Genomic DNA, 20,984 nt, shown 5'->3' on the forward strand with positions numbered 1-20,984 from the left:
TAAAAACTGGGACTGCCCCCAGCAAATCAGAACAGTTAAGTGTGGACTTCCCAAGAGGGCTCTCCTCATTGTCAGAAGTTAATCTTGGAAGATTCTACACTCTTTGTATGCTAATTTGCACTCCAGCCTTCGCAGATCTCTCCCCACCACTGTGGTCTTCTGGGTTTCTATTTTCTCCTTACCCATAAATAATGCTGGGGCCAAGTGTTTTAGATAGGGCAGTGATCCATATTGTGGACACCCGCTGGGCTCCTTTGGCTTCCTCAGGTTAAGTGGGTATAGATAAAGGAATTTAGAGAGTAATTTCATTCTTTGGAAAAACATTCAAGATCACAGAAATGACCATTATTGATTTTAAAATTAGAAAAATACTTTTTTTAAAAAAAAAAGGTCATGAAGAACCTAGGGGTTAAGACGGGAATAAAGACACAGACCTACTATAGAATGGACTTGAGGACACGGGGAGGGGGAAGGGTAAGCTGGGACGAAGTGAGAGAGTGGCATGGACATATATACACTACCAAACATAAAATAGACAGCTAGTGGGAAGCAGCCGCATAGCACAGGGAGATCAGCTCGGTGTTTTGTGACCACCTAGAGGGGCGGGATAGGGAGGGTGGAAGGGAGGGAGATGCAAGAGGGAAGAGATACGGGAACATATGTATAACTGATTCACTGTTGTAAAGCAGAAACTAACACACCATTGCAAGGCAATTATACTCCAATAAAGATGTTTTAAAAAAATACTTTTTTTCAAAATGGCAAATGAAATAGGGGCAACAGTCATCTAAGCTAGCTTTAATAAACTTGTAAACCCTACAATTGTGTACTATGGATGACAGTGTAGTCTGCAGGAACTAAGACTGTTTTAAGATTTTTTGTTTTCAGAAAAAATACCTGGTCAGTGGAATGTCAAAAATGGTAGAGAAGCAATCACAGAATGAATAAATACATCTTTCTGTTTCTACTGATTTGTCACTTAAATTGGAAGAATGTATAAAGAAAGTACTCTCATGCAGCAATACATATAATGTGTAAAAATGAAAAATCTCTAATAAATAGCCTAATAAGGCAACCACCACTTCCACATTGGTTGGATATAATTGACAAAAAAATGTTTTCTTCTTAGAGTATGCCAGAAGAGACTGATGAGCTATTTCTGGTGTATATATAAACATGGTGTTGATTATATATTAGTTACCCTGTAAAATATACCCATTAACTTTTCTCAGAAGGCATAGGGTTTTTTGGGGTTTTTTTGTTTGTTTTAATACAACAAACCTGTGTTATGACAGCGTTTGCTTTTGTAAACTTCAGGTCAAATTATGTCTCCTGAAAGGAGACATAAAACATATAAAACACTTAAATTTTGACACTAAAGAGTTTTATATTCCATATAAAACATTTAAATTTTGAGACACTGAAGAGTTGCTAATCCTTGTTTCAAACAGCAGCATAAAGGAATTCCTTTGAGCTTTCTTTGGTAACCAAGTACCCTTTACTAATATCACATAGATGCACATTCCTTCAGTCATTTAATATTTATTGAATGTCTACTGTGTGCAAGGCACTCATCCATGGCCTGACCAACCACATTCAAGTACAAAGAATCATTAGAACCATTCCAAATCAAAGTGTAAGAACACTTTGAAAAAGGACATAGAGTGGTCAAAATGACGAGGTAAGCAGAACATACTCAACAACATACATTAAAAGGTCATTTTTTTAAACTTTGGACACTCCTTGTGTTGACACTCCTTTAGGAAGCTGTATTAAATTCACATCCATGGATGGCACTGCTTTCTATGGCAGCATTCTTTGTTCCAAAGCCTTTCCCTCTGTGTCAGTACTTCCTACATTTGAGTTTGTTGAATGGAAACATGTTTCTGAGTTTAGCCATTATGCTTCTAAACTCAAAATCAAGCATTTATATATTATTTTTAACTTGTCAGGTCATACAGAATTTTAGCACCACAGAAGGGGAAAGATGTTTGGACTGAGAGGGTCTACACTCCAGATTATGTAACCTAAAAGCAATTCATACCTGATTTAGTCATTTCAAGGGGACTGATAAGGAAGAACGAGAAAGAATGGCCCAACAAAACAAGAGTTGGCCCCGCTATGGTTGCTGTGTCTTGTTCTGGGAATTCTTGGCACAGAACACCTCACGGTGACTGCTGCTTTCTTCAAGACACACAACCTGCAGGGCTTTTCCCCACCTTTAGACAGTGTCCAAGGTGTGACCTTGAGGCAAAGTAAATTCTCCTAAGTGTTGATTTTGTCACTATAACATAATGACAATTATCCACCTCAAAGAGCAGTTGAAGGATTAAATGAGAAAAAGTCAAAGCCCTTAGTTAGCCAGGCACCTGGAACACAACAGTGGTTCAAATAACGACTAGTTGCCTTTATCTGACCTGCAGGAAAACAGACTGGGACCTCCTTGTCTACCCCTAGCTGAAAACAGAATGGAACTTCATCTACCCTTAATCCTTTATTACCCCAGACTTCCAGATGAATTTTATGTCCAGTAGCAATCTGGTATTTTTAGAATCAGCATATAATGATATTTATTTTACTTTATCACATTCTTCTGATGCTCTGGTACCCATTGTTACTACCTATCCTTTTCTGACAATAAAGCATGTTATAGAATATTCTCCAAGTTAGAGCAGACTTACTGTACTAGTAGTACTACATCTGCCTTCAATTACTTTAGCTTCTTAAAGATATATATGTAACTTTAACTTTTGATGATAGAAAAAGATAGCCAAGAATATCTCCCAGCGGGGTAGATATATATTTACTCTGCTCACCTCACAACAGAAGAAAATGGTTCTGTTAACTTCAGATGGCAAAAAATTCAGATTTGAGACTTCCATATATATGTATACCTGTCTCTGCAAATGAGCAAATTTTGGAATGTAGGAGGTAGAACATAGTAAATAAATATGAAAAGCAAATAATACCTCTTTCTAAAAGTGGATCCCTTTTCTTTAGTGAAAATCACCCTTAGACATCACAATTTCTAATATATGTAAAAAGCCCCAAGCCCTTAAACAGCTATAATGACTTGCCTATTGATATAAAAATGTTCACAAAATTCATTAGCGAGAAAGAAAAATTCTTCAACCTGAGGAAAACTCTTTCATAATGCAACCCCAAATTGGGGTATTAAATAACTGAAATATTTATTTAGCACTAGAGAAGTAAATTCATAGTTGCCCGTGGGTGGCCATGTACAACAAAGGATAGTTGACAAAGTTTGATTAATAAAATATACTACATATTTTTCCTTATGCAAAGTCAGCAACAATCTGGAATAATTCAGATTTATTATGGGATAACTGTTAAAGTTTATATCTGTAACAATAACGATGAAAAATGACCCAGAGCCCATTCAGCTTTATCTGGCAGATGGAAGGAACAATCCTAGGGCAATAGAATTTTCGAAAACAGTACAGCTGATATAAATTAAGTTTAAAAGGGTTCTAATTACTTAGTGACAACATGAATTAAAAGTGTTCCATGGAGAACTCTGTCTCCTAATTCTCACCATTCTTCGTATCTATCATCTTTACCTTTTTTGGTGTCTCTCAATCTGGCCGTTATCTACCTCCTGGTCCTTCAGATACAAAGTGCCTTTACATCCCAAATGTTATCAATGCTTTTTTTTCCCACTAAAGTTCTCATTTCAAAGAATACACTTTGAAAGTTTGGAGGAGGAAGAAAAGGAGGAAAGTAAAATCAAGCCACTTCCCACCCCCACCCCATCAGTATATTAAACTACAGAAGAGTTTTCCTGTGTTGAAATTAGCATGCTTTTGTAATAAGTAACATCTTAATGATAAGATTATACAATAAATTGATACAATCTGCCAGGTAGAGAACTAAAAATAGGACTTAACAGCTACCTCCTAAATGTCATCCTATTACCAAAAAGGCTGCTTTATCAGTTACAACAATTATGCTGGGATTTAACTTTTAATCAATTCCAACTTTTGTATTAAAAAAAATTCATTGCAAAAAATTAGCTCGTTATCTCATGGCTCATGAACTTCTAGGACAGATAGAGCAAGATAAATTCCTCTTGTTTTAGACAGAAAATAGACCACATTAGTTAAATGGACTTTCTTTGTTTTAATTCATTCATTGAGACACCTGCAATTGCTAGCAAAAATTCCCAATGTATGCTCTTCTTGCTAACTTGGGGAAATAATTTTGTTTTATATTTTTTCCATTCAAATTGGTTTATCAAAACGAGCTGAAATTTTTTAAATTATCCAATAGAAGGTACATGATTTAAAACATCCTAGAGAAATGTGTTACCAGTAATTTACAATTTTAAAAAACTCAGCCACGAAAAAGTCAAAGCTAAAAACAAAATTTTTACTATGAATCAGTGTTTATATTACCCTTCTGAAAGAAGTTATATTTTAATGTGATGTAAAGGCAACACTGAAAGTTTTTCTTTAAATTAACCACCTAATTTGTCCCTAAAATTACAAAGAATCAAAGTCTTTTACAGGTCAAGTGCAGTAAACTAAAATGTTCTTTCAGCACAAAGCAGCACTAGAAAAAGTAACAGTTATAGATGGGAGTTGACTAGTTTTGCGTGGCTGCTCCATCAATAACAGACAGACATCAGACGGTATCCATCCAGAGCACAGACACAGTTACAGACTAGATGCAAAAAATGCATCACACGCTTGGCTGATAAATGTCCTCTGTCTTTGTATCTTTCTACTTTGAATGAAGTGGATTTTTTAAAGTTTAAATCAGATCACGTAAGTTGGCTGCTTAAATAACATGATGAGGTATGAAAGCTCTGAATGTCCCTAAAGTTCAGCAGGATTTACCAGAGACATAACAGCTTGCCAGGGGAACTTCCAAATAGTTATGCTTTGGGCTTATAATGAATTCTAGAAGAGGACAAAATTAAAGAGGTTTAATAAAAGGATATTCTCTGAAAAAGTGAGCAACTTTTCCTTCAGAATTCATTTTTGAACAGCACATCAACAAAAAATCTTCTCTGATAATATATCCCAACATTGAGTCAAGATGGCCAACTAGCACCAAGAAGTCGTATTGAACTCAGTTGCAGTTCTCTTGGCAATTAAGCTTATTTTTTCATTCCAGTCTGAGCACAAATGTGGATCACTGAAGACAGTACTGGAAGCGCCATTTGCAGGTAGAGATTGCAGTCATCATTAAATGAGCCAGAAGGTAGAACTGTTTTTATTTTATGGAGGGGACTTGACTGGGTAGTACTAGTAGGAGATGAAATGAAATGATTAGGGAACAATGAGGTTATAAGAAAAAGATCACTGCCCTTATTTGGGTTAAACAGGTCATGTCCAGAAGATGGTTATTTAAGATAAAGATGCTACTTATGTGCAGCATGAATACATTAGAATCCAGCTGCACCCAACTAAGGGAAAAAAAAAGAATTCCCTAAGTAACCTTTAAAAGCATGTGTTACTTGCCAGTCACAGGGGAAAAGCACCTAGGGTGAACTCCAATTTAATGAGGACCTTGATCAGGACCACAAAGCCTGAAACATTTGTTTTAATGCAGAAACACAGCCTCTAGTCACACTGGTTAAGTTTGGGAAAATCAGAGGGCTTTTTTTTTTCTATTTGTTTTTAACTTGTTTATTGAATTACAGGATACGGTTTCGATCACTAAGGATTCTAAATCTCCATACCAGCATTAGAATTGAACCACTTCCAAATCCTAAGACACATAAGACCAAAGAGAAGCAGTAGCCATACAAATTAATATGTGCCCCTCTCCTTTTTGCTCTAAGGGAATCTTCAAACCAGTATCACATTTAAGAGTCAAAGTGTTAATTCTTCAGCATTCCTGACAACTAGAAAGCACATTCACTGAAGGCTGAAGGTGAGGGAGCGGATGGTTGAATATCTGTGGAGAATGGTGCCAACAGAGGAAAGAAAACCATCCAATCTCAGTAAGGATTAATGCAAATTTGGCTAGAAAAAGCCACCAGGTAATCCAAGGGTTCACTGTGGAAGAACTCATGAAAAGTACTCTGAAGTACACAACAGGTCTAAACATCTCCCTTGTTGCAAGTAGTTGTGTGAAATTCAAGATAAAGGTTTAGTCTCATCTTTTAATGTATTTTTTCCCACATTAAAGGGAATGAGGAGTCCTCTTTTTTCCCCCAGAAAAAAAAAAAAAAGGGAGCCACATTATTATGTGTATATTCCCATGACTCTATAATATATAAGTGCGGATCTCCACAGCCTAGGGGTTTTCCATAAGAGAGCGGGCCGTTCTGGTTACCCTTTTATTAGAAGGGTATTCCACCACAGAGAGCCAGAGGTTTTCCAGATGTGTGTAAGAGAGCAGGTGCGCAAGGCAAGCAAATGAGCGCAAACAGTATTATGGAAAACATTTGAGAAGTTAGCTCCATGAGGACTGTGGGCTCCACAAGAGGACTCGACTGGGTAGCCTGGTCTGACACGGGGACATGAAAGCAGAGTATTGCTTCAAAGCTGGAAACCTTCCATAGGTGCCTCACACTGCTGGAAGATGTACTGCTGTTGGCTAAGGTCAACCTGGGGTGCAATGCTGCTGTCTTCATCCTCGGTCCCGAAGTAATGCTCAATGAGATCAAAGGCCTTCTGGTAGATCTCTTGGTTTTCATGACTCTGTAAGAATTCAATTTTATCCAGACCTAGAATGAAGAATTAAAAAAAAAAAATCTGTTGTATATCTGTTGGAAATTCTAATAAAACTATATTTTGCCATGTCTCTTTCCTTGACATAAAAGGAAGATTCTCTATATCTCATAAGCATCTTGCAGCAACATAGAAAACATTGCTGGGATTACATCTGAATAATACTATTGCAAACTGACATCTTAAACATGTGTGCAAGAAACAGCCCGTCCCCAGAAGCAGCAGTTTCCATAACAGTCACAGCATCCTGTGCCCGAGGCCAGGAACAGAAGTTTTCCTATTGGACTGTGTCTGTGGCCTAATTTATTCTTTGCTCTGGTTCTATCTACCTAGGCCCTGAGCTATCCAATATCATTTCAACACATGTGTAATATCCTTAACTCAATCAGAATCAATTTCTATTGCTTAAACTAAGAAGTCTAACCAGAACAATTAGCCAACACATACTCCTCCCTTTATTAAGTTTAAGCACATCTGAGCTAGGCTTTCTTTTACCTATAGCCATAAGCAATCTAACTGCTACAGCGATACTGGAAATAAATGTTAACACTGCTCAGAAGAAAAAAATACATATTCATATATGTATCCATATTAATATATATATATATACACACATCCAAAAATTAACAAAAGTTCTCTCCTATGGCAAAAGATCTGGGTAGAGGAACATTTGTCTTTTCATACATTTCAAAATTTCTTACACTAAGCAGGAATATAGTTTTTATAATCAGGCCTTTAAAAAATGGTAAACTGTTAAAGTCATTTTGGAAAACAATTCTGCATTATCTGATGAATTTGAAGATGAATGTGCCCTATGATCCCTAATTCCAATTTTAGGAATAAACAAACCCTAGAGCAGTGGTTTTCAATCCTGCTGTGCATTAAAATCGCTTAGGGAACTTAGAAGTTTTAAAGCACAGTGAGTGGTGAACCAGTGATGAAGAGTACAGTTAGAACTGAGATTGGAAGGATGAGGAAACCAAACAGAAGATAGCGACTCTACTGTTTCTAATGAAACTCTCAGAAAGAGTTTACAGTCAAGAACACTTCAGGAACACAGGAATTGGGGGATGCAACTCAAAATCAGAACTCTAAAATCTTACAAGAGAAAAGGAGTGGAGTCGGGCATTGTCTACAGTAGATATGGATGCTCTTGAGGCTCAGATGGACTAGTAAGAATACAAAAGTACCCACAATGGCAAGCAGAGTCAGGGAATGGAAGATCCTAACAGCCCAGTGTAAAAAGGGCTCAACTTAAAAGGGTACTTGCTTCTCTTCACATCTACAATGCATCTTCGTTTCCAATTCTGCATACTAAATATTACTCATAAGAGAACAACTTTTTTGTATGAGTTTGCTAATGACAGGTGTGGACAAGCCAGAAAAGCATGGAGAAAAAGGAAAAAAATAATTTCAGGACATCTATTAAACAATCTATCTTACCATAAGCTTCTTCAATCAAAGCACAGTAAGGATTAATGCCAGTGCCATTCCTTTTGGCTTCTTGTTCTCCAAGCCTCAGGATATTTTCCAAGCCATTTAGGGCAACCTGTACAATCTTAGAGTCCATGACTGTGAGGAGATCACAGAGTGGCTTGATACAGCCCAGTTCTACGAGGTACCTAAATTAATACAAAGAACAATTTAGTCAAACAAAGCTTTTCATTTCATAAAACTTTTATGAAATTGGTAGGAGGGAAATCCTCAAATTCACTGTAGAAATAAAAGTAGGCACCCATTCAACCATACAACCCACACCTTGTCAAAAAAAAAGCTACAAATAAATTTAAAAAAAAAAAAGTTCTCTGGCACCATCACCATTTTTTTCCCCTCCACAATTATTAGACTCGAAGAAACTGGAATACTCTCTTACTTTGACTGTGAGTGATTCTTCAAAATAGTATACTTTTGATTAATTTCATTTTTGTTTCTATAGGTAACCACACCTCTGAAACAGGACACACTTGGTGCTAAAGCCAGCACAAGCCCAACAAGCCAATTCTACTGTGTACAAAGAACTCTTAAAACTCAAAGATAAGAAAACAGAATTTAAGAATGGGCAAAAGATCTCAACAAAGATATACTGATGGCAAAAAAGCATATGAAAAGACACAACATCATATGTCATTCAGGAACTGCAAATCAAAACAATGATGCCCCTACACATCTATTAAAATGGCTAAAATCCAAAACACTGACAATACCAAACACTGGTAAGGATGTGGAGAAACAACTCTCATTTTTTTTGCTGGTGGGAATGCAAAATACGATAACCACTTGGAAAGACAGCTTGGTAGGTTTTTGTTTTTGTTTTTTTAACAGCTTTCCATATGATCCAGCAATCACACTCCTAGACATTTACCCAACTGAGATGAAAATTTATGTTCACACAAAAACCTGTACAAGAATTATTTACAGGAGCTTTATTCCTAACTGCCAAAAACTAGAAGCAACCAAAATGTCCTTCAGTAGGTGACTGAATAAACTGTAGTGCACTCAGACAATGGAATATTATTCAGTGATAAAAAGAAATAAAATGAGCTATCAAGCCATGAAAAGATGTGAAGGAACCTTAAATGCATATTGCTAAGTGAAAGAAGCTAGTCTGAAAAGACTCCATACTATATGACATTCTGGAAAACAGAAAACTTTTATAAAGGCAATAGAATAGTGGTTGCCAGGGATTTGAGGGATGGAAGTAAGGGAGTAGTAATGAATAGGTGAAGCAGAGGGGATTTTTAGAGCAGTGAATAATACTACAATGGTGGAAACATTCATCAAAACCTATAATTGTATAACACAAAGAATAATCCTTAATATAAAATACGAACTTAAGCTAATAATGTATCAGTACTGGTTCATTAACTATAACAAATGTAACCACACTAAAGCAAGATTTTACTAGAAGAAACTTAGAAGGGAGGGAAGTATACAGGAACTCTGTATTATCTAAATTTTTCTGTAAATCTAAAAATGTTCTTTAAAAAGGCTTAATTTTTTAAAAAGTTTTATGTAATATTTAGCTTTATTATTTACAAAGGAATGAATTTAATAGTATTGTGTGTAATTTTATTTAAATATTTACTGACAATTTAGATGATATGTCCTAGGAATAGACTAAGTCAGTCATAAAGAGACTAGGTAAGGCATGAAGCCATTTCTGACCATTTCCCCTTCCTTTACACCAGTTTTTAGTCACTAAAAACTGTTAACCATTCCTTCAACATATTTACATAATTCTCAGTTTTTCTTAAAAAAAACAAAACCAAGCCTCTTTAGATTATAAATGTTAGTTGCTGCAAATTTGAAAAATATAGAAAAGCATAAAGAAAAATAAAAAGTACCCAGAGATAACCACCACTACAACATCCCAGCTGTGCTACATACAAGCTGGATGACTTTGGACAAGTTATCTGATCTCTCTGTGCCTCAGTTTCCTGAACTGGAAAAGTCTGGGAATCAAAGACTTAAGTCTGTCACTAAACCCCAGCAAAATTTTAGAGTAGTTAACTAAACAGATGACTTACATGTCTGCACTTAAACTTCACTGGCCTATATAGGCAAGTCTATAGAACACCAACTGGATTTCAGAGATTTGTTCAGAATCTCCAAATTGTCCGCAAACTTGATCCTGGTCTATGCTTGATATGATTTTCTCTCCCATCTAGAAGCTTGGCTCAGTAACCTCTAATCCTTACATCGCCTTTAAAAACCTCATTTACTTTTGTAATACTGTCTGGTTGTGAAACCTTTTATTATGAAAACCAGTGTTCTGAAAACTTGATTCAGAATTAAAAACAAATTTTAAGTTCTAGAAAGCTTCTAGAACTAGTATATAATTAAATGAATAAATACTAAAACTTTCTTATTGAAAAACTCTACCCAAAAATGTGCTAATAAGGGCTTCCCTGGTGGTGCAGTGGTTGAGAGTCCGCCTGCCGATGCAGGGAACACGGGTTCGTGCCCCGGTCCGGGAAGATCCCACGTGCCGCGGAGCGGCTGGGCCCATGAGCCATGGCCGCTGAGCCTGCGCGTCCGGAGCCTGAACTCCGCAACGGGAGAGGCCACAACAGTGAGAGGCCCGCGTACCGCAAAAAAAAAAAAAAAAAAAAAGTGCTAATAAGTAAATCCAGAGTTTTGAAGATGTGAGGTTTTATATTTGCAAAAATATGGTATTATTATTATTATGGCACAGTTCATTAAATGAGTTTTGGGTTCCCAATTCTAGCCACTTAAATTATACCTCCTTACAAGATCAGAGGAATTCAAGGTGCTGTTTTCTGATGCAACCACTCATCTTTGGAGATTTAAGACCACCATAGTGGTATTTCACTACTGATGCAAGTTTCTCCAAAGATAGTAATTTGCACCAAAAAGCAAAACAGGTCACCAGAGGACCTGGGCTGTATAGGAGTTGGAAAGTCATATTACTTTGAGAAAAGCACTGTAAGAAGTATGTCCTCGGGAAAGTCTGAAGACTTGAAAAGATGACTGGAAAACTGGCACAATTCTATGGTTAAAGTCTGGAACTGGCTCCAATGGGTGGTGTATTTTAAACACTTGGATAAAGCAATCACTGGTCACTGACGCTAGCTGGCTTTTGTGGCAGAAAAGGCTTCCATTAAGAAAATTTTCTGGGTAAGGAAATTTAGTCCACTAGAATTTACTATCTGGAAAAGTGAATTATATTTCTCAAATATTTCTTCTGATGAAAAACAAACTCACTGTGTCTTAAACCATCTCTCTCGGAACTTCCCTGGTGGCGCAGTGGTTAAGAATCCGCCTGCCAATGCAGAGGACACAGGTTCAAGCCCTGGTCCGGGAAGATCCCACATGCTGTGGAGCAACTAAGCCCGTGCGCCACAACTGCTGAGCCTGCACTCTAGAGCCCGCAAACCACAACTACTGAGCCTACATGCCACAACTACCAAAGCCCACGCGCCTAGAGCCCATGCTCCACAACAAGAGAGGCCACCACAATGAGAAGCCCTCGCACCACAACAAAGAGTAGCCCCGGCTCACCACGACTAGAGAAAGCCTGCACGCAGCAACAAAGACCCAACGCAGCCAAAAATAAATAAATAAAGCCATCCCTCTCAAACAGGATTTTGCTTCTTCTGTGTCCTAATTTTTATCAACAGAACGAGCTTTTTCTCCGGTCATCTTTGGCTCTTTCCTTTCCTTTGCAATCTGTTAACCTGCCACCAAGTCCTACAGATCGTTATTTCCCATATCTAGACCTATACCTCATGCCACAACACTTTTTTTTTGCCACACCTGGCAGCATGCAGGATCTTAGTTGCCCGACCAGGAATCAAACCCGTGCCCTCTGCAGTGGAAGCACGGAGTCTTAACCACTAACCACCAGGGAAGTCCCTACAGCTATTACCTTAATTCTGGCCATCACAGTATACTAAACTACTGCAATGGCATCTTCATTGCTCTCTTTCCTCTCCTCAAAACACTATGTTCTTGGGACTTCACTGCTTCCCAATATTAAGGCCTTCATCCCAGTTTTCAAAGTCCATCAATTCCTTAATTCTTCATCCCTGCACAGAATAACCTATAGCAAGATTGATTTGCCTCTTCCAATAACATTTACTGTGCATATTCCCTCATGCTATTCTCTCTCCTCCAAAATTGCCACATCTCTACCCAAATGTCAAGTTTCATCTCTTTCATGAAACTTTAATTCCAGGCAACATTCTTTATCCTTCATTTTTAAGAACTGTAGTATGTATTAGCATTTGATTATATTTAACCTAAAATTATGAGTACTTCCTAAGTTACTCTAACTGGTTCTTGCATCTAAATCTTGTCTTCTCAACAATAAGCAGAAGCCACACAGATATCTTTTTTTTTTTTTTTTTGTGGTACGCGGGCCTCTCTCACTTTTGTGGCCTCTCCCGTTGCGAAGCACAAGCTCCGGACGCGCAGGCTCAGCGGCCATGGCTCACGGGCCCAGCCGCTCTGCGGCATGTGGGATCCTCCCGGACCGGGGCACGAACCCATGTCCCCTGCATCGACAGGCGGACTCTCAACCACTGCACCACCAGGGAAGCCCCCACACAGATATCTTTTATCAGTAATAAAGACAGCTTATTTTCTATAATTTGGACTGTAACAGTTTTATGATAATCTTTCAAGATAACTCTTTACCCAGTTAATAAAAAACTGCTAGGAGACTGATAATTAACTCTATTATAAATAGCTATGCTGAATTGTAAAAAGGGATAGTAGGCATTCCATTCCTCTCTAGCAGAGCAAAATACCCCTGAATACTTTCTGATGAAAGATACCATAGTATTTTAAAATGTCTTTAAAATATGTACCTGTACAGTTTCACTATTTCAATTAAGAAAACATATTTGGTATAAAATATAGTGACAATAATTATAAATCTGAATTTGAACATAAGACAACCATCAACTGTTCTAATAACTTCTATATTACTTCATATTACTGCCATCTGGTGGTGGCATACTTAAAAATCATAGTACCCCAGACAGAACTCTGGAGGTTAAAAAAGACCCAATCCCCTACAAATATGCTCTGAAGACCACTTGAAGTCCTCCTTGGCTAACCTATCCATGATGAACTTCACCGAAATAGCTACTGCATGTGTTAATCTATTTAAGTTGTATTATTTCACGTACATACTTATTTTCTGTAATCTTATTTTCTGATCAGTTTCTGAAATCTTAGGACTACTTTACCGTCTCATGTTGAAATTCCCAACAGAGCACTAAAGAATCAGCACTGGTTGAGCACCTACATTTAACCCACAAAGCGACAATATCAGAAGTAGCTATGTTTCCCCCATATTACTACATATATAGAAGGGGTTAAATGCTTTAACACTCATTGGTAACCATATTCTCTCCTCATTTGAATTCCCCGAAGAATCTTAAGGCAGGCTAAGAGTCTAGGTTCCATTCTTCTTTTTTTTTCTATCTGAAATACTGTATATTTCCATAATTAACCATCTGATTATATGATGTTCCTTTGAGGAATTGATTCCTATCCATATTTATGCCTACTCTAACCATTAAGATGATAAGTTGCTGCCCTAGGGGCCATTTAAGTCTCAAGCTAATACACAGACCTCTCCCTTTACTGAATAACATAGTCCTTTAGGAGACTTGCCTCTACTGAATTTGGCACTTTATTTTAAGGCATACCAATACATCTCTTTCAAGTCTGTCCAATTCTACTATTAAGACATCTAAACTAGAAATAGCAAGAGTTAGCTATTAAAGTTAGACTCTAAGAATGCTACAAGTAACCTTCTAGACTACCCAAGATGTTTTTGATCAAGCAGCTTGAGAGCAGGCTCAAGCCACCCCTATAAGTATTTCGATCGCCTCCAACCTCAAACTATGCCTTCCCTCTTACATCCCAGAATTATCTTCAGCAATAGAGAATGGGAGTGATATAAGGAATCAAATATACGCTTGAGTCTAATTATGAAACTGAGAACAATCTTCCACGAGGCTAGAGTTGAGCATTCTTAATTGGGAGACAGTAATTTTCCTTTAATTTACAAGACACTACTTGGCTAGTACTTACTTGATCTGTTCAGCTGATCCTCCAGAAGTTGCATTTGTGATGGCCCAAGCTGCTTCTTTCCTTGTCCGAAACTCAGCAGTTTGTAATATACTAATGAGGGCTGGGAAAATGTTGGCATCTATCACAGTCTGGAATGAAAAAATTAAACGGAAAGGGAAATTACAAGAGTTGTAAAACTGTTCATGACACTAATAACTTTTCAACTAGCTTCACTAATGACACCCTTCCCCTGTTAAAAATAAACTGGGGGCTTCCCTGGTGGCGCAGTGGTTGAGAGTCCGCCTGCCGATGCAGGGGACATGGGTTCGTGACCCAGTCCGGGAAGATCCCACATGCCGCGGAGCGGCTGGGCCCATGAGCCATGGCCGCTGAGCCTGCGCGTCTGGAGCCTGCGCTCCGCAACAGGAGAGGCCACAGCAGTGAGAGGCCCGCGTACCGCAATCAATCAATCAATCAATCAATAAACTGGAAGGAGTTTAACTCCTCATTATCCTTAACCTTTTGGCTATACTTAGTATCACTAACAACATCCTCCCTGGAGTTTGTGACCTTGTAATCTCCTAGTTTTCTACCTGGGTTCTTTTCTCTTTTATTTTTCTCTCTTGTTCCACTCACCATAACAAATTATAAAAGTTCAATTTTCTTTCTTTTCCTCTGCCATTCTCATTTCTCTCATAGCATCCACTCTCACATGTGTGCTCTACCTCTCCAGTCCACATTTCTCACTGGGGCCCCAGCCCAAGGTGGCTGACAGCTGACTTAACATCTGCTAACCACCTTAAACATATTATCTGCTCTTTGTATCAGGTCTCCTTTCAAACCTCTCTAGTTTACAAAGGCTGTTTTTATATTTATTTATTTATTCATTCATTCTAAATTCAATCAGTCACCAAGTCTCCTTTACATTCTCAATTCAGAACGTCCTGAGTCCATCTTTTCCTTTCCTTTAGCACTGCCACCATTCTATTCCAAGCCACCACCTCCCACACAGATTACCAGAATAGCCTTTAGACAGAGTACTTTTACTCAATCCCTCTCATATACTAAAGCAGTCTTCCTCAAATTGCTTTCTTCATGTTTCTCCTTAGCTCAAGAACCTAAAATGGGTTCATATCATTTCATTTATCAAAAAACTGAGGAATTCTATATGAGAGCCTGGTGGTAGCAGACAATAAAGTGCAGCTGAAATCACCCTGATGCATGCTATAAAATGCCACAGTTATCAATCTCAGTCCCTGACAGCCTCCTGGGGATGACTAACCATGCTTTCCTGGTCAAGAACTCTTTCTATTACACCACTGAAGGAAGTCAGTAAAATTTAGTGGAAAGGTGCTTCATCTTGGTCCTGTCATTTACTAGAGGTATCCTTCAGCAAATCATTTTATTTCTCTGAGCCTCAGTTTCATCTTTAATTGAGAATGTTGGGTTAGATGACCTCTATGATTCCACTCAGCTCAAAGTCCCATAAGTCTATGGTATATCTTTTCCAACTCATTATTCCAGCCTTTCTCATGGCTTATTCTGAACCATTTGGCCTATGGCTTAGCCTTTCACTTGGATTACTCTCCCACTAATACAAGGACAAAAGTAAAGGGCAGATAACCATTTAGAGAAAACTGGGTCCCCAAAGAGTCATGAAAAATTGAAGCAATCCAACACATGGGTCCACTAGAAATTTTTTTTTTTTTTTTTTTGCAGTACACGGACTTCTCACTGTTGTGGCCTCTCCTGTTGCGGAGCACAGGCTCCGGATGCGCAGGCTCAGCGGCCATGGCTCACGGGCCCAGCTGCTCCGCGGCATGTGGGATCTTCCCGGACCGGGACACGAACCTGTGTCCCCTGCATCAGCAGGCAGACTCTCAACCACTGCACCACCAGGGAAGCCCAGAAAAGAAATATTTTATTTGGCAAGAGTAAAGCCAATCTGTTTAGCGTAAAGTCCATCAAAACATTTTGAAAATACAAGATACTATTTCTCAGATCTTGACAAATCATCAAATATTAAAGGCAAAGAGAAAAAACCAAGGCCTAAGTGTAAGTTTCAAAAGATTTAACCTCTATAATGTTGGATAAAAAAAGTAAGAAATAGACTAATAAGACAACATTGGAAATTAGTGTTCTCCAAGGCAATAATGAAAAATTATACATACTTTAAAGGCTGACTGAAAAAAAACCTTAACTAATAAAAATACAGAACAAAAGACAGGTGCTATGAGATTACCTGGATCTGTGCCCTATTTCCAGCTGTGATGTTAGATATTGTCCAACATGCTTCCTTTTTGATAGACTCCTTTGGGCTACTCAGCAAATGCAATAAACTCTGCAGAGCTGAGCAATTCAAAATTACCTAAAGAAAAAAGTTTGAAAATTTTACTTATTGTATTAATCCAAACTGAAGTAAACCTTTAACTCAAAGACTTTATTTTCGGAAAATACAAAGAAATAACATCTCTCCTTGAAATTTTAGAAATAACTTTATATATGTATAAAAGTACTCACTGCTAATAAGAATTCATTTCTAAGATTATCAAAGCAGTTTCACTATATACACTCACAACTGCTAAACATATTTAATATGGCACAATATGCCTTATTCACTTTCCTATGCCTATAGCATATGAAAATGTCTTTTGGGTAAATGTATCAAGTGGCCAGAAATTCAAAAGTGGTCTCAGATTTTTAAGTCTTCTGATAATTCTCTACCTGGAAGTCAAGGAATCAATACATGCTTAGTTAAGTATACCAGGTGCTTTATAGGATACAAAGATTAAAAGTATATGCCCCCAGCTATCAAACAGCTTACAAAGGTGAGGATGATATGCATGACAAATATACATGAACAAGGAGATCTACTCTACCAGAAACTAAAATCATAAAGTTATAATGATTAAAATAATATGTGACAGGCTCAAGAATCAATCACTGAACAAAAGAATAGGATATCTAGTCTAGAAATAAATACAAGTATTTATAAAGAATTAATAAGTATGTAATAAAATTAATCCTTTCGTCCTCCAATGACTGGTAGTCTTATTTAATAGATGGTATTAGAATAAGGGACAACTAGTTGAAAATATTTTAAAAATCAATTCTTAACCCCAAACAGTAAAATAAATCTGCAACTTATTTAAAGAGTAAATATAAAAAAGAAACCATAAAGCAGAAGAAAATATTAGTTAGTAGCTGGTTTGGGGACAGTGAAGGACTTTCCAAGCATAAAAACAACAGAAGAAATTATAGGGGAAAAATTAAAATTTCACCAAATAGAAATTTTTGCATGTCAAAAACTCATATGAAAATGAAAATGCACACCACACAATGTGAAAAAGTATTTGTAATGGAAAAAAGCGTTGCTGTCTTTAATATGTAAATTGGTAAGAGAAACTACATTTTTAATAGAAAATTACCTCACAAAGTAACAAAAGAAATGCAAATTACAATGAAGCCCATTTTTGCCTATTAAATTAACTCAAAAAATAACAAAACTTGTGGTTTAACAGGTACAGTCTTTCCAAATAACAGTGTGAAAGACATCACAAAGCATTTTTGAATGCCAAAGATGTGGTGTGGAAAATAAGCATGTCAGAAGTTAAAGAATACCTGGGGAGGAGTAGTAAGGAAAAAAACACTTCACGGGAGGGGGTGGGGGGGGGAACCCCTTGAAACACAGACAGGATTTCATAAGCAAAGAAGAGGGAGGACACAGCAGACAGAAGGGTTAGAAATGAAAAAATGCTGAAATGGTTCTTTATCTCACAGGCATTAAAGAAGCTCATTGTTTCCAGGAGGAAAATAATGTGAACAAAGTTATTTTAGGAAAGATTAAGCTGTTATTAGGAAGAATACACTGAGAGGGGTAAATGCCTGGGAGAGCAGGAGGATGAATAAGATAGGTACAGCAACAACCCCTGCATGTGAGAAAACAGGGCCCAAACTAAGGTAATCAGATGTGGATCCAGAAACACTAAGAATCAGTTAAGACCTGCTGACTTGCTATACAAAGTGTGAGAGATGGAGACACCAAATATGACTGCAAAGTTTCAAGACTGGGTGAACAGTTGTACCATTAACTGAAATGGGAAAAACCAAGACGAGAAGGCGAGACAGGTACTGGAGACATGGGACTGGAACTTGAGAGAGGTTGGAACTAGATGTATATGTTCAGAACTTCATTTATTCAGTAAATATTTTTTGAGTCTCTATATATTGTGCCAGGGACTATTGTAGAAGCAACAAAAATGAACAAGAATGACACAGTTCCACCTCTACAAGCTTAGAATCTAGTAGACAGTTACAATACAGTGTGGTAAGTGCTATGATGGATGAAACAAAACAAGGAGCACCTAATTTAAGAGTCAGCTTCCTGGAGAAAATGTTAATACCAAGACTTGAAGAATGAAAAGGCATTAGTGGCAGAGTGAGGATTTGTGTGAGGGACTGGTCAGAACAGGGATGGGGATGGAAGCATATGTTCCATGCAGAGGGAAGCAAGCCATGTGTTAAATCTCAGAAGTTAGCGTGATCATAGCTAATACAGCGGAACAAACATGGCAAAAGCACAGAGTATGGCATGGGAGGGGGCAGACAGAAACTTTTTCTGAATAGCAAATATACCAATATGGTTTTAAAATTCAGAAAATAAAAAGGACTATATAGTTAAAAGCCTCCTTTCCATTCCTATACCCCAGCTACCTGGTTCTCCACAGAGACAACCAATGTTATTAGTTTCCTGTGTATGCTTCCTGAGAAATTTTATGCAAATACAATCAAAAACATACATTGTTTTCTTCTCCTCTCCTCCCTGCCTGTTTTTTACACAAATAGTAATATATCCTACATACTATTCTGCCCCTTGTTTTTCTTTTTAAACAACAGAACCTAGAAACCTTTCCATATACATGCCTATTAGCTTCTTCATTCTGTTGCACAGCATTTCATTATACAGGTGCCATATTTTAAAGGATCTTAAACACTGTCCAAGGACAATAGGGGGCCATAAGAAGATTTTAAGAGAATGACATGATCAAATTTGCATTTTACAAGCATCCTTCTAGTGATATGGGAATGACACAAGAAATGTCTGAACTAAGCACTGCAAGGAATGAGTAGAAATAGCAGTCATTCGTGACTGATGAGAAAGGTGGCATAAAGGGAATAATCAAACTAATGTCCAGGTTTTTGGCTTGGGTAACTGCTGGGGCCATTCACTGAGACAGGAACATAAATAAGCAGAGGTCCAGGTACACCAGTTCCCTTGCAGACAGAATAAATTTAAAGTTAAATATTAAGAGTTGGAAGACACCTGAGAACAAATTCAGTCTCCTAATTTTAGAGATCAGAAAAGTGAAGACATTAAATGTCTTGCTGAAAGTCAGAGCTGGCTAAGAAAGAGCTAAGGCTAAAACTAATCCCCTCCAGGGGACAATCCCATAAACAGAAAAGAACAGGTAAAGGAACTTGCTAAGGAGAAATAAATGGTCAATGAGGCAGAAGACCCAAAATACTTCAGCACCACAGAAGCCTAGGAAGATAATTTTAAAGATGATGCCAATGCATCTGAGAGATCAAGAAGAAAAATGGCTAGGACAATCCACTGTGAGTGATGTATCTTGATATAAAATTTGAATGGAATAGAAGGTGACATTAAGAACCAGGAGGGAAGATACTTCTCACATAGGAAACTTACTGTGTACAAAAAGGAGGAAGCCATCAGGGAAGATAAGATGAAGATGACAGAAAGGATGCTACTAGAGGCTTCTGATGTTCACAAGAACCCCTTCAAGTAGAAGTAGTGGGAAATAAACCAAACCAAAAGGATAAGTTACACCATAGGGGAACCCAAAATTGCCACAAAGCAATAGGTCAAGACAGAGATAGGGAAGGTATTGAAAGTAGTTGCCAAAGCCAACACTTTTAACAAACATTAATGAAACAAGGTATCATTTCTCCCTATGTGAGTTAAATACTGTAACAGAAACATAATCATGAGGGGTCAATCTGCTATTTCTGAAAGAAAAAAGAAAGAGATACCATTTATTCATACCTGTGTCTGAATATCATCGCCTGTGACAATGTTTCCCACAGCTCGCAAAGCAGGAGAAACCACTTTATAATCATTATGCCTGCAACCATAAAAAGATGTGTTATATCCAACAGTTCTATCTTTAATCTCTTTTCCTTAGGGCTGAAACCCAAAAGAAATTAACATGTGATCGGTTCTTGGAGCAGAAAGGTACCTATGGTGGTTATTAAAGGAACCCTATCATGATGAGGAAATGTTTTTGGTGTCCCCAAGAAAGGCTGTCTTTCCTTTTGTTTGGTACTTTTGGATAAAAACTACAAATCTGTTCTAATAACCCTTCCCAGGTATTCAATCACCTGGAGTCCAAGTTTTCCCTCTCATTCATTAATGCAGGTTTCATTTCCTCTTTACTTGGTCTCTATGGTTGCTGAGATAATGGAAAGAGATAGTAACATTTATACAGCACTTTTAGGTTTTACAAATCGTTTAATTTTCACAGGAATAAAGATATATCAACAGTTGAGCTAACTTGAAAATGAAAGCCAGGCCTCATACTTCAAATAGTAGACTCTTTCTACTAAACCTCAGCTGACTTACTGGTCTGAAAAACCCCTCCACAAATCTTTTATATATCTGAAGACAGATATTAAGTCTTGATTTTAGGCTAAGTAAGTTAATATCCTTTAACT

The 20,984-nt window shown here is 37.5% G+C and overlaps 1 protein-coding gene across 3 annotated transcripts in view; it reads right to left on the bottom strand.

Moving 5' to 3' along the window:
* Window positions 1-3,318: 3,318 nt before the first annotated feature.
* The window catches only part of KPNA1 (karyopherin subunit alpha 1), a 73,256-nt gene continuing 55,590 nt past the window's right edge, over window positions 3,319-20,984 (bottom strand). For all 3 annotated transcript variants that reach the window (XM_022567104.3, XM_089910585.1, XM_089910586.1), the window contains 5 exons: window positions 20,317-20,395; window positions 16,495-16,620; window positions 14,274-14,401; window positions 8,148-8,326; window positions 3,319-6,700 (listed from right to left, as the gene is read on the bottom strand). In XM_022567104.3, the coding sequence (XP_022422812.2) occupies window positions 6,513-6,700; window positions 8,148-8,326; window positions 14,274-14,401; window positions 16,495-16,620; window positions 20,317-20,395 (700 nt within the window). In that variant the 3' untranslated portion in view covers window positions 3,319-6,512. The remainder of the gene's footprint in view (window positions 6,701-8,147; window positions 8,327-14,273; window positions 14,402-16,494; window positions 16,621-20,316; window positions 20,396-20,984) is intronic.

This window comes from Delphinapterus leucas, chromosome 4 (genome assembly GCF_059928025.1).
Source record: "Delphinapterus leucas isolate spDelLeu-1000000601 "Yukka" chromosome 4, BTC_Dleu_Yukka2, whole genome shotgun sequence".
In the NCBI taxonomy this organism is placed as follows: Eukaryota; Metazoa; Chordata; class Mammalia; order Artiodactyla; family Monodontidae; genus Delphinapterus; species Delphinapterus leucas.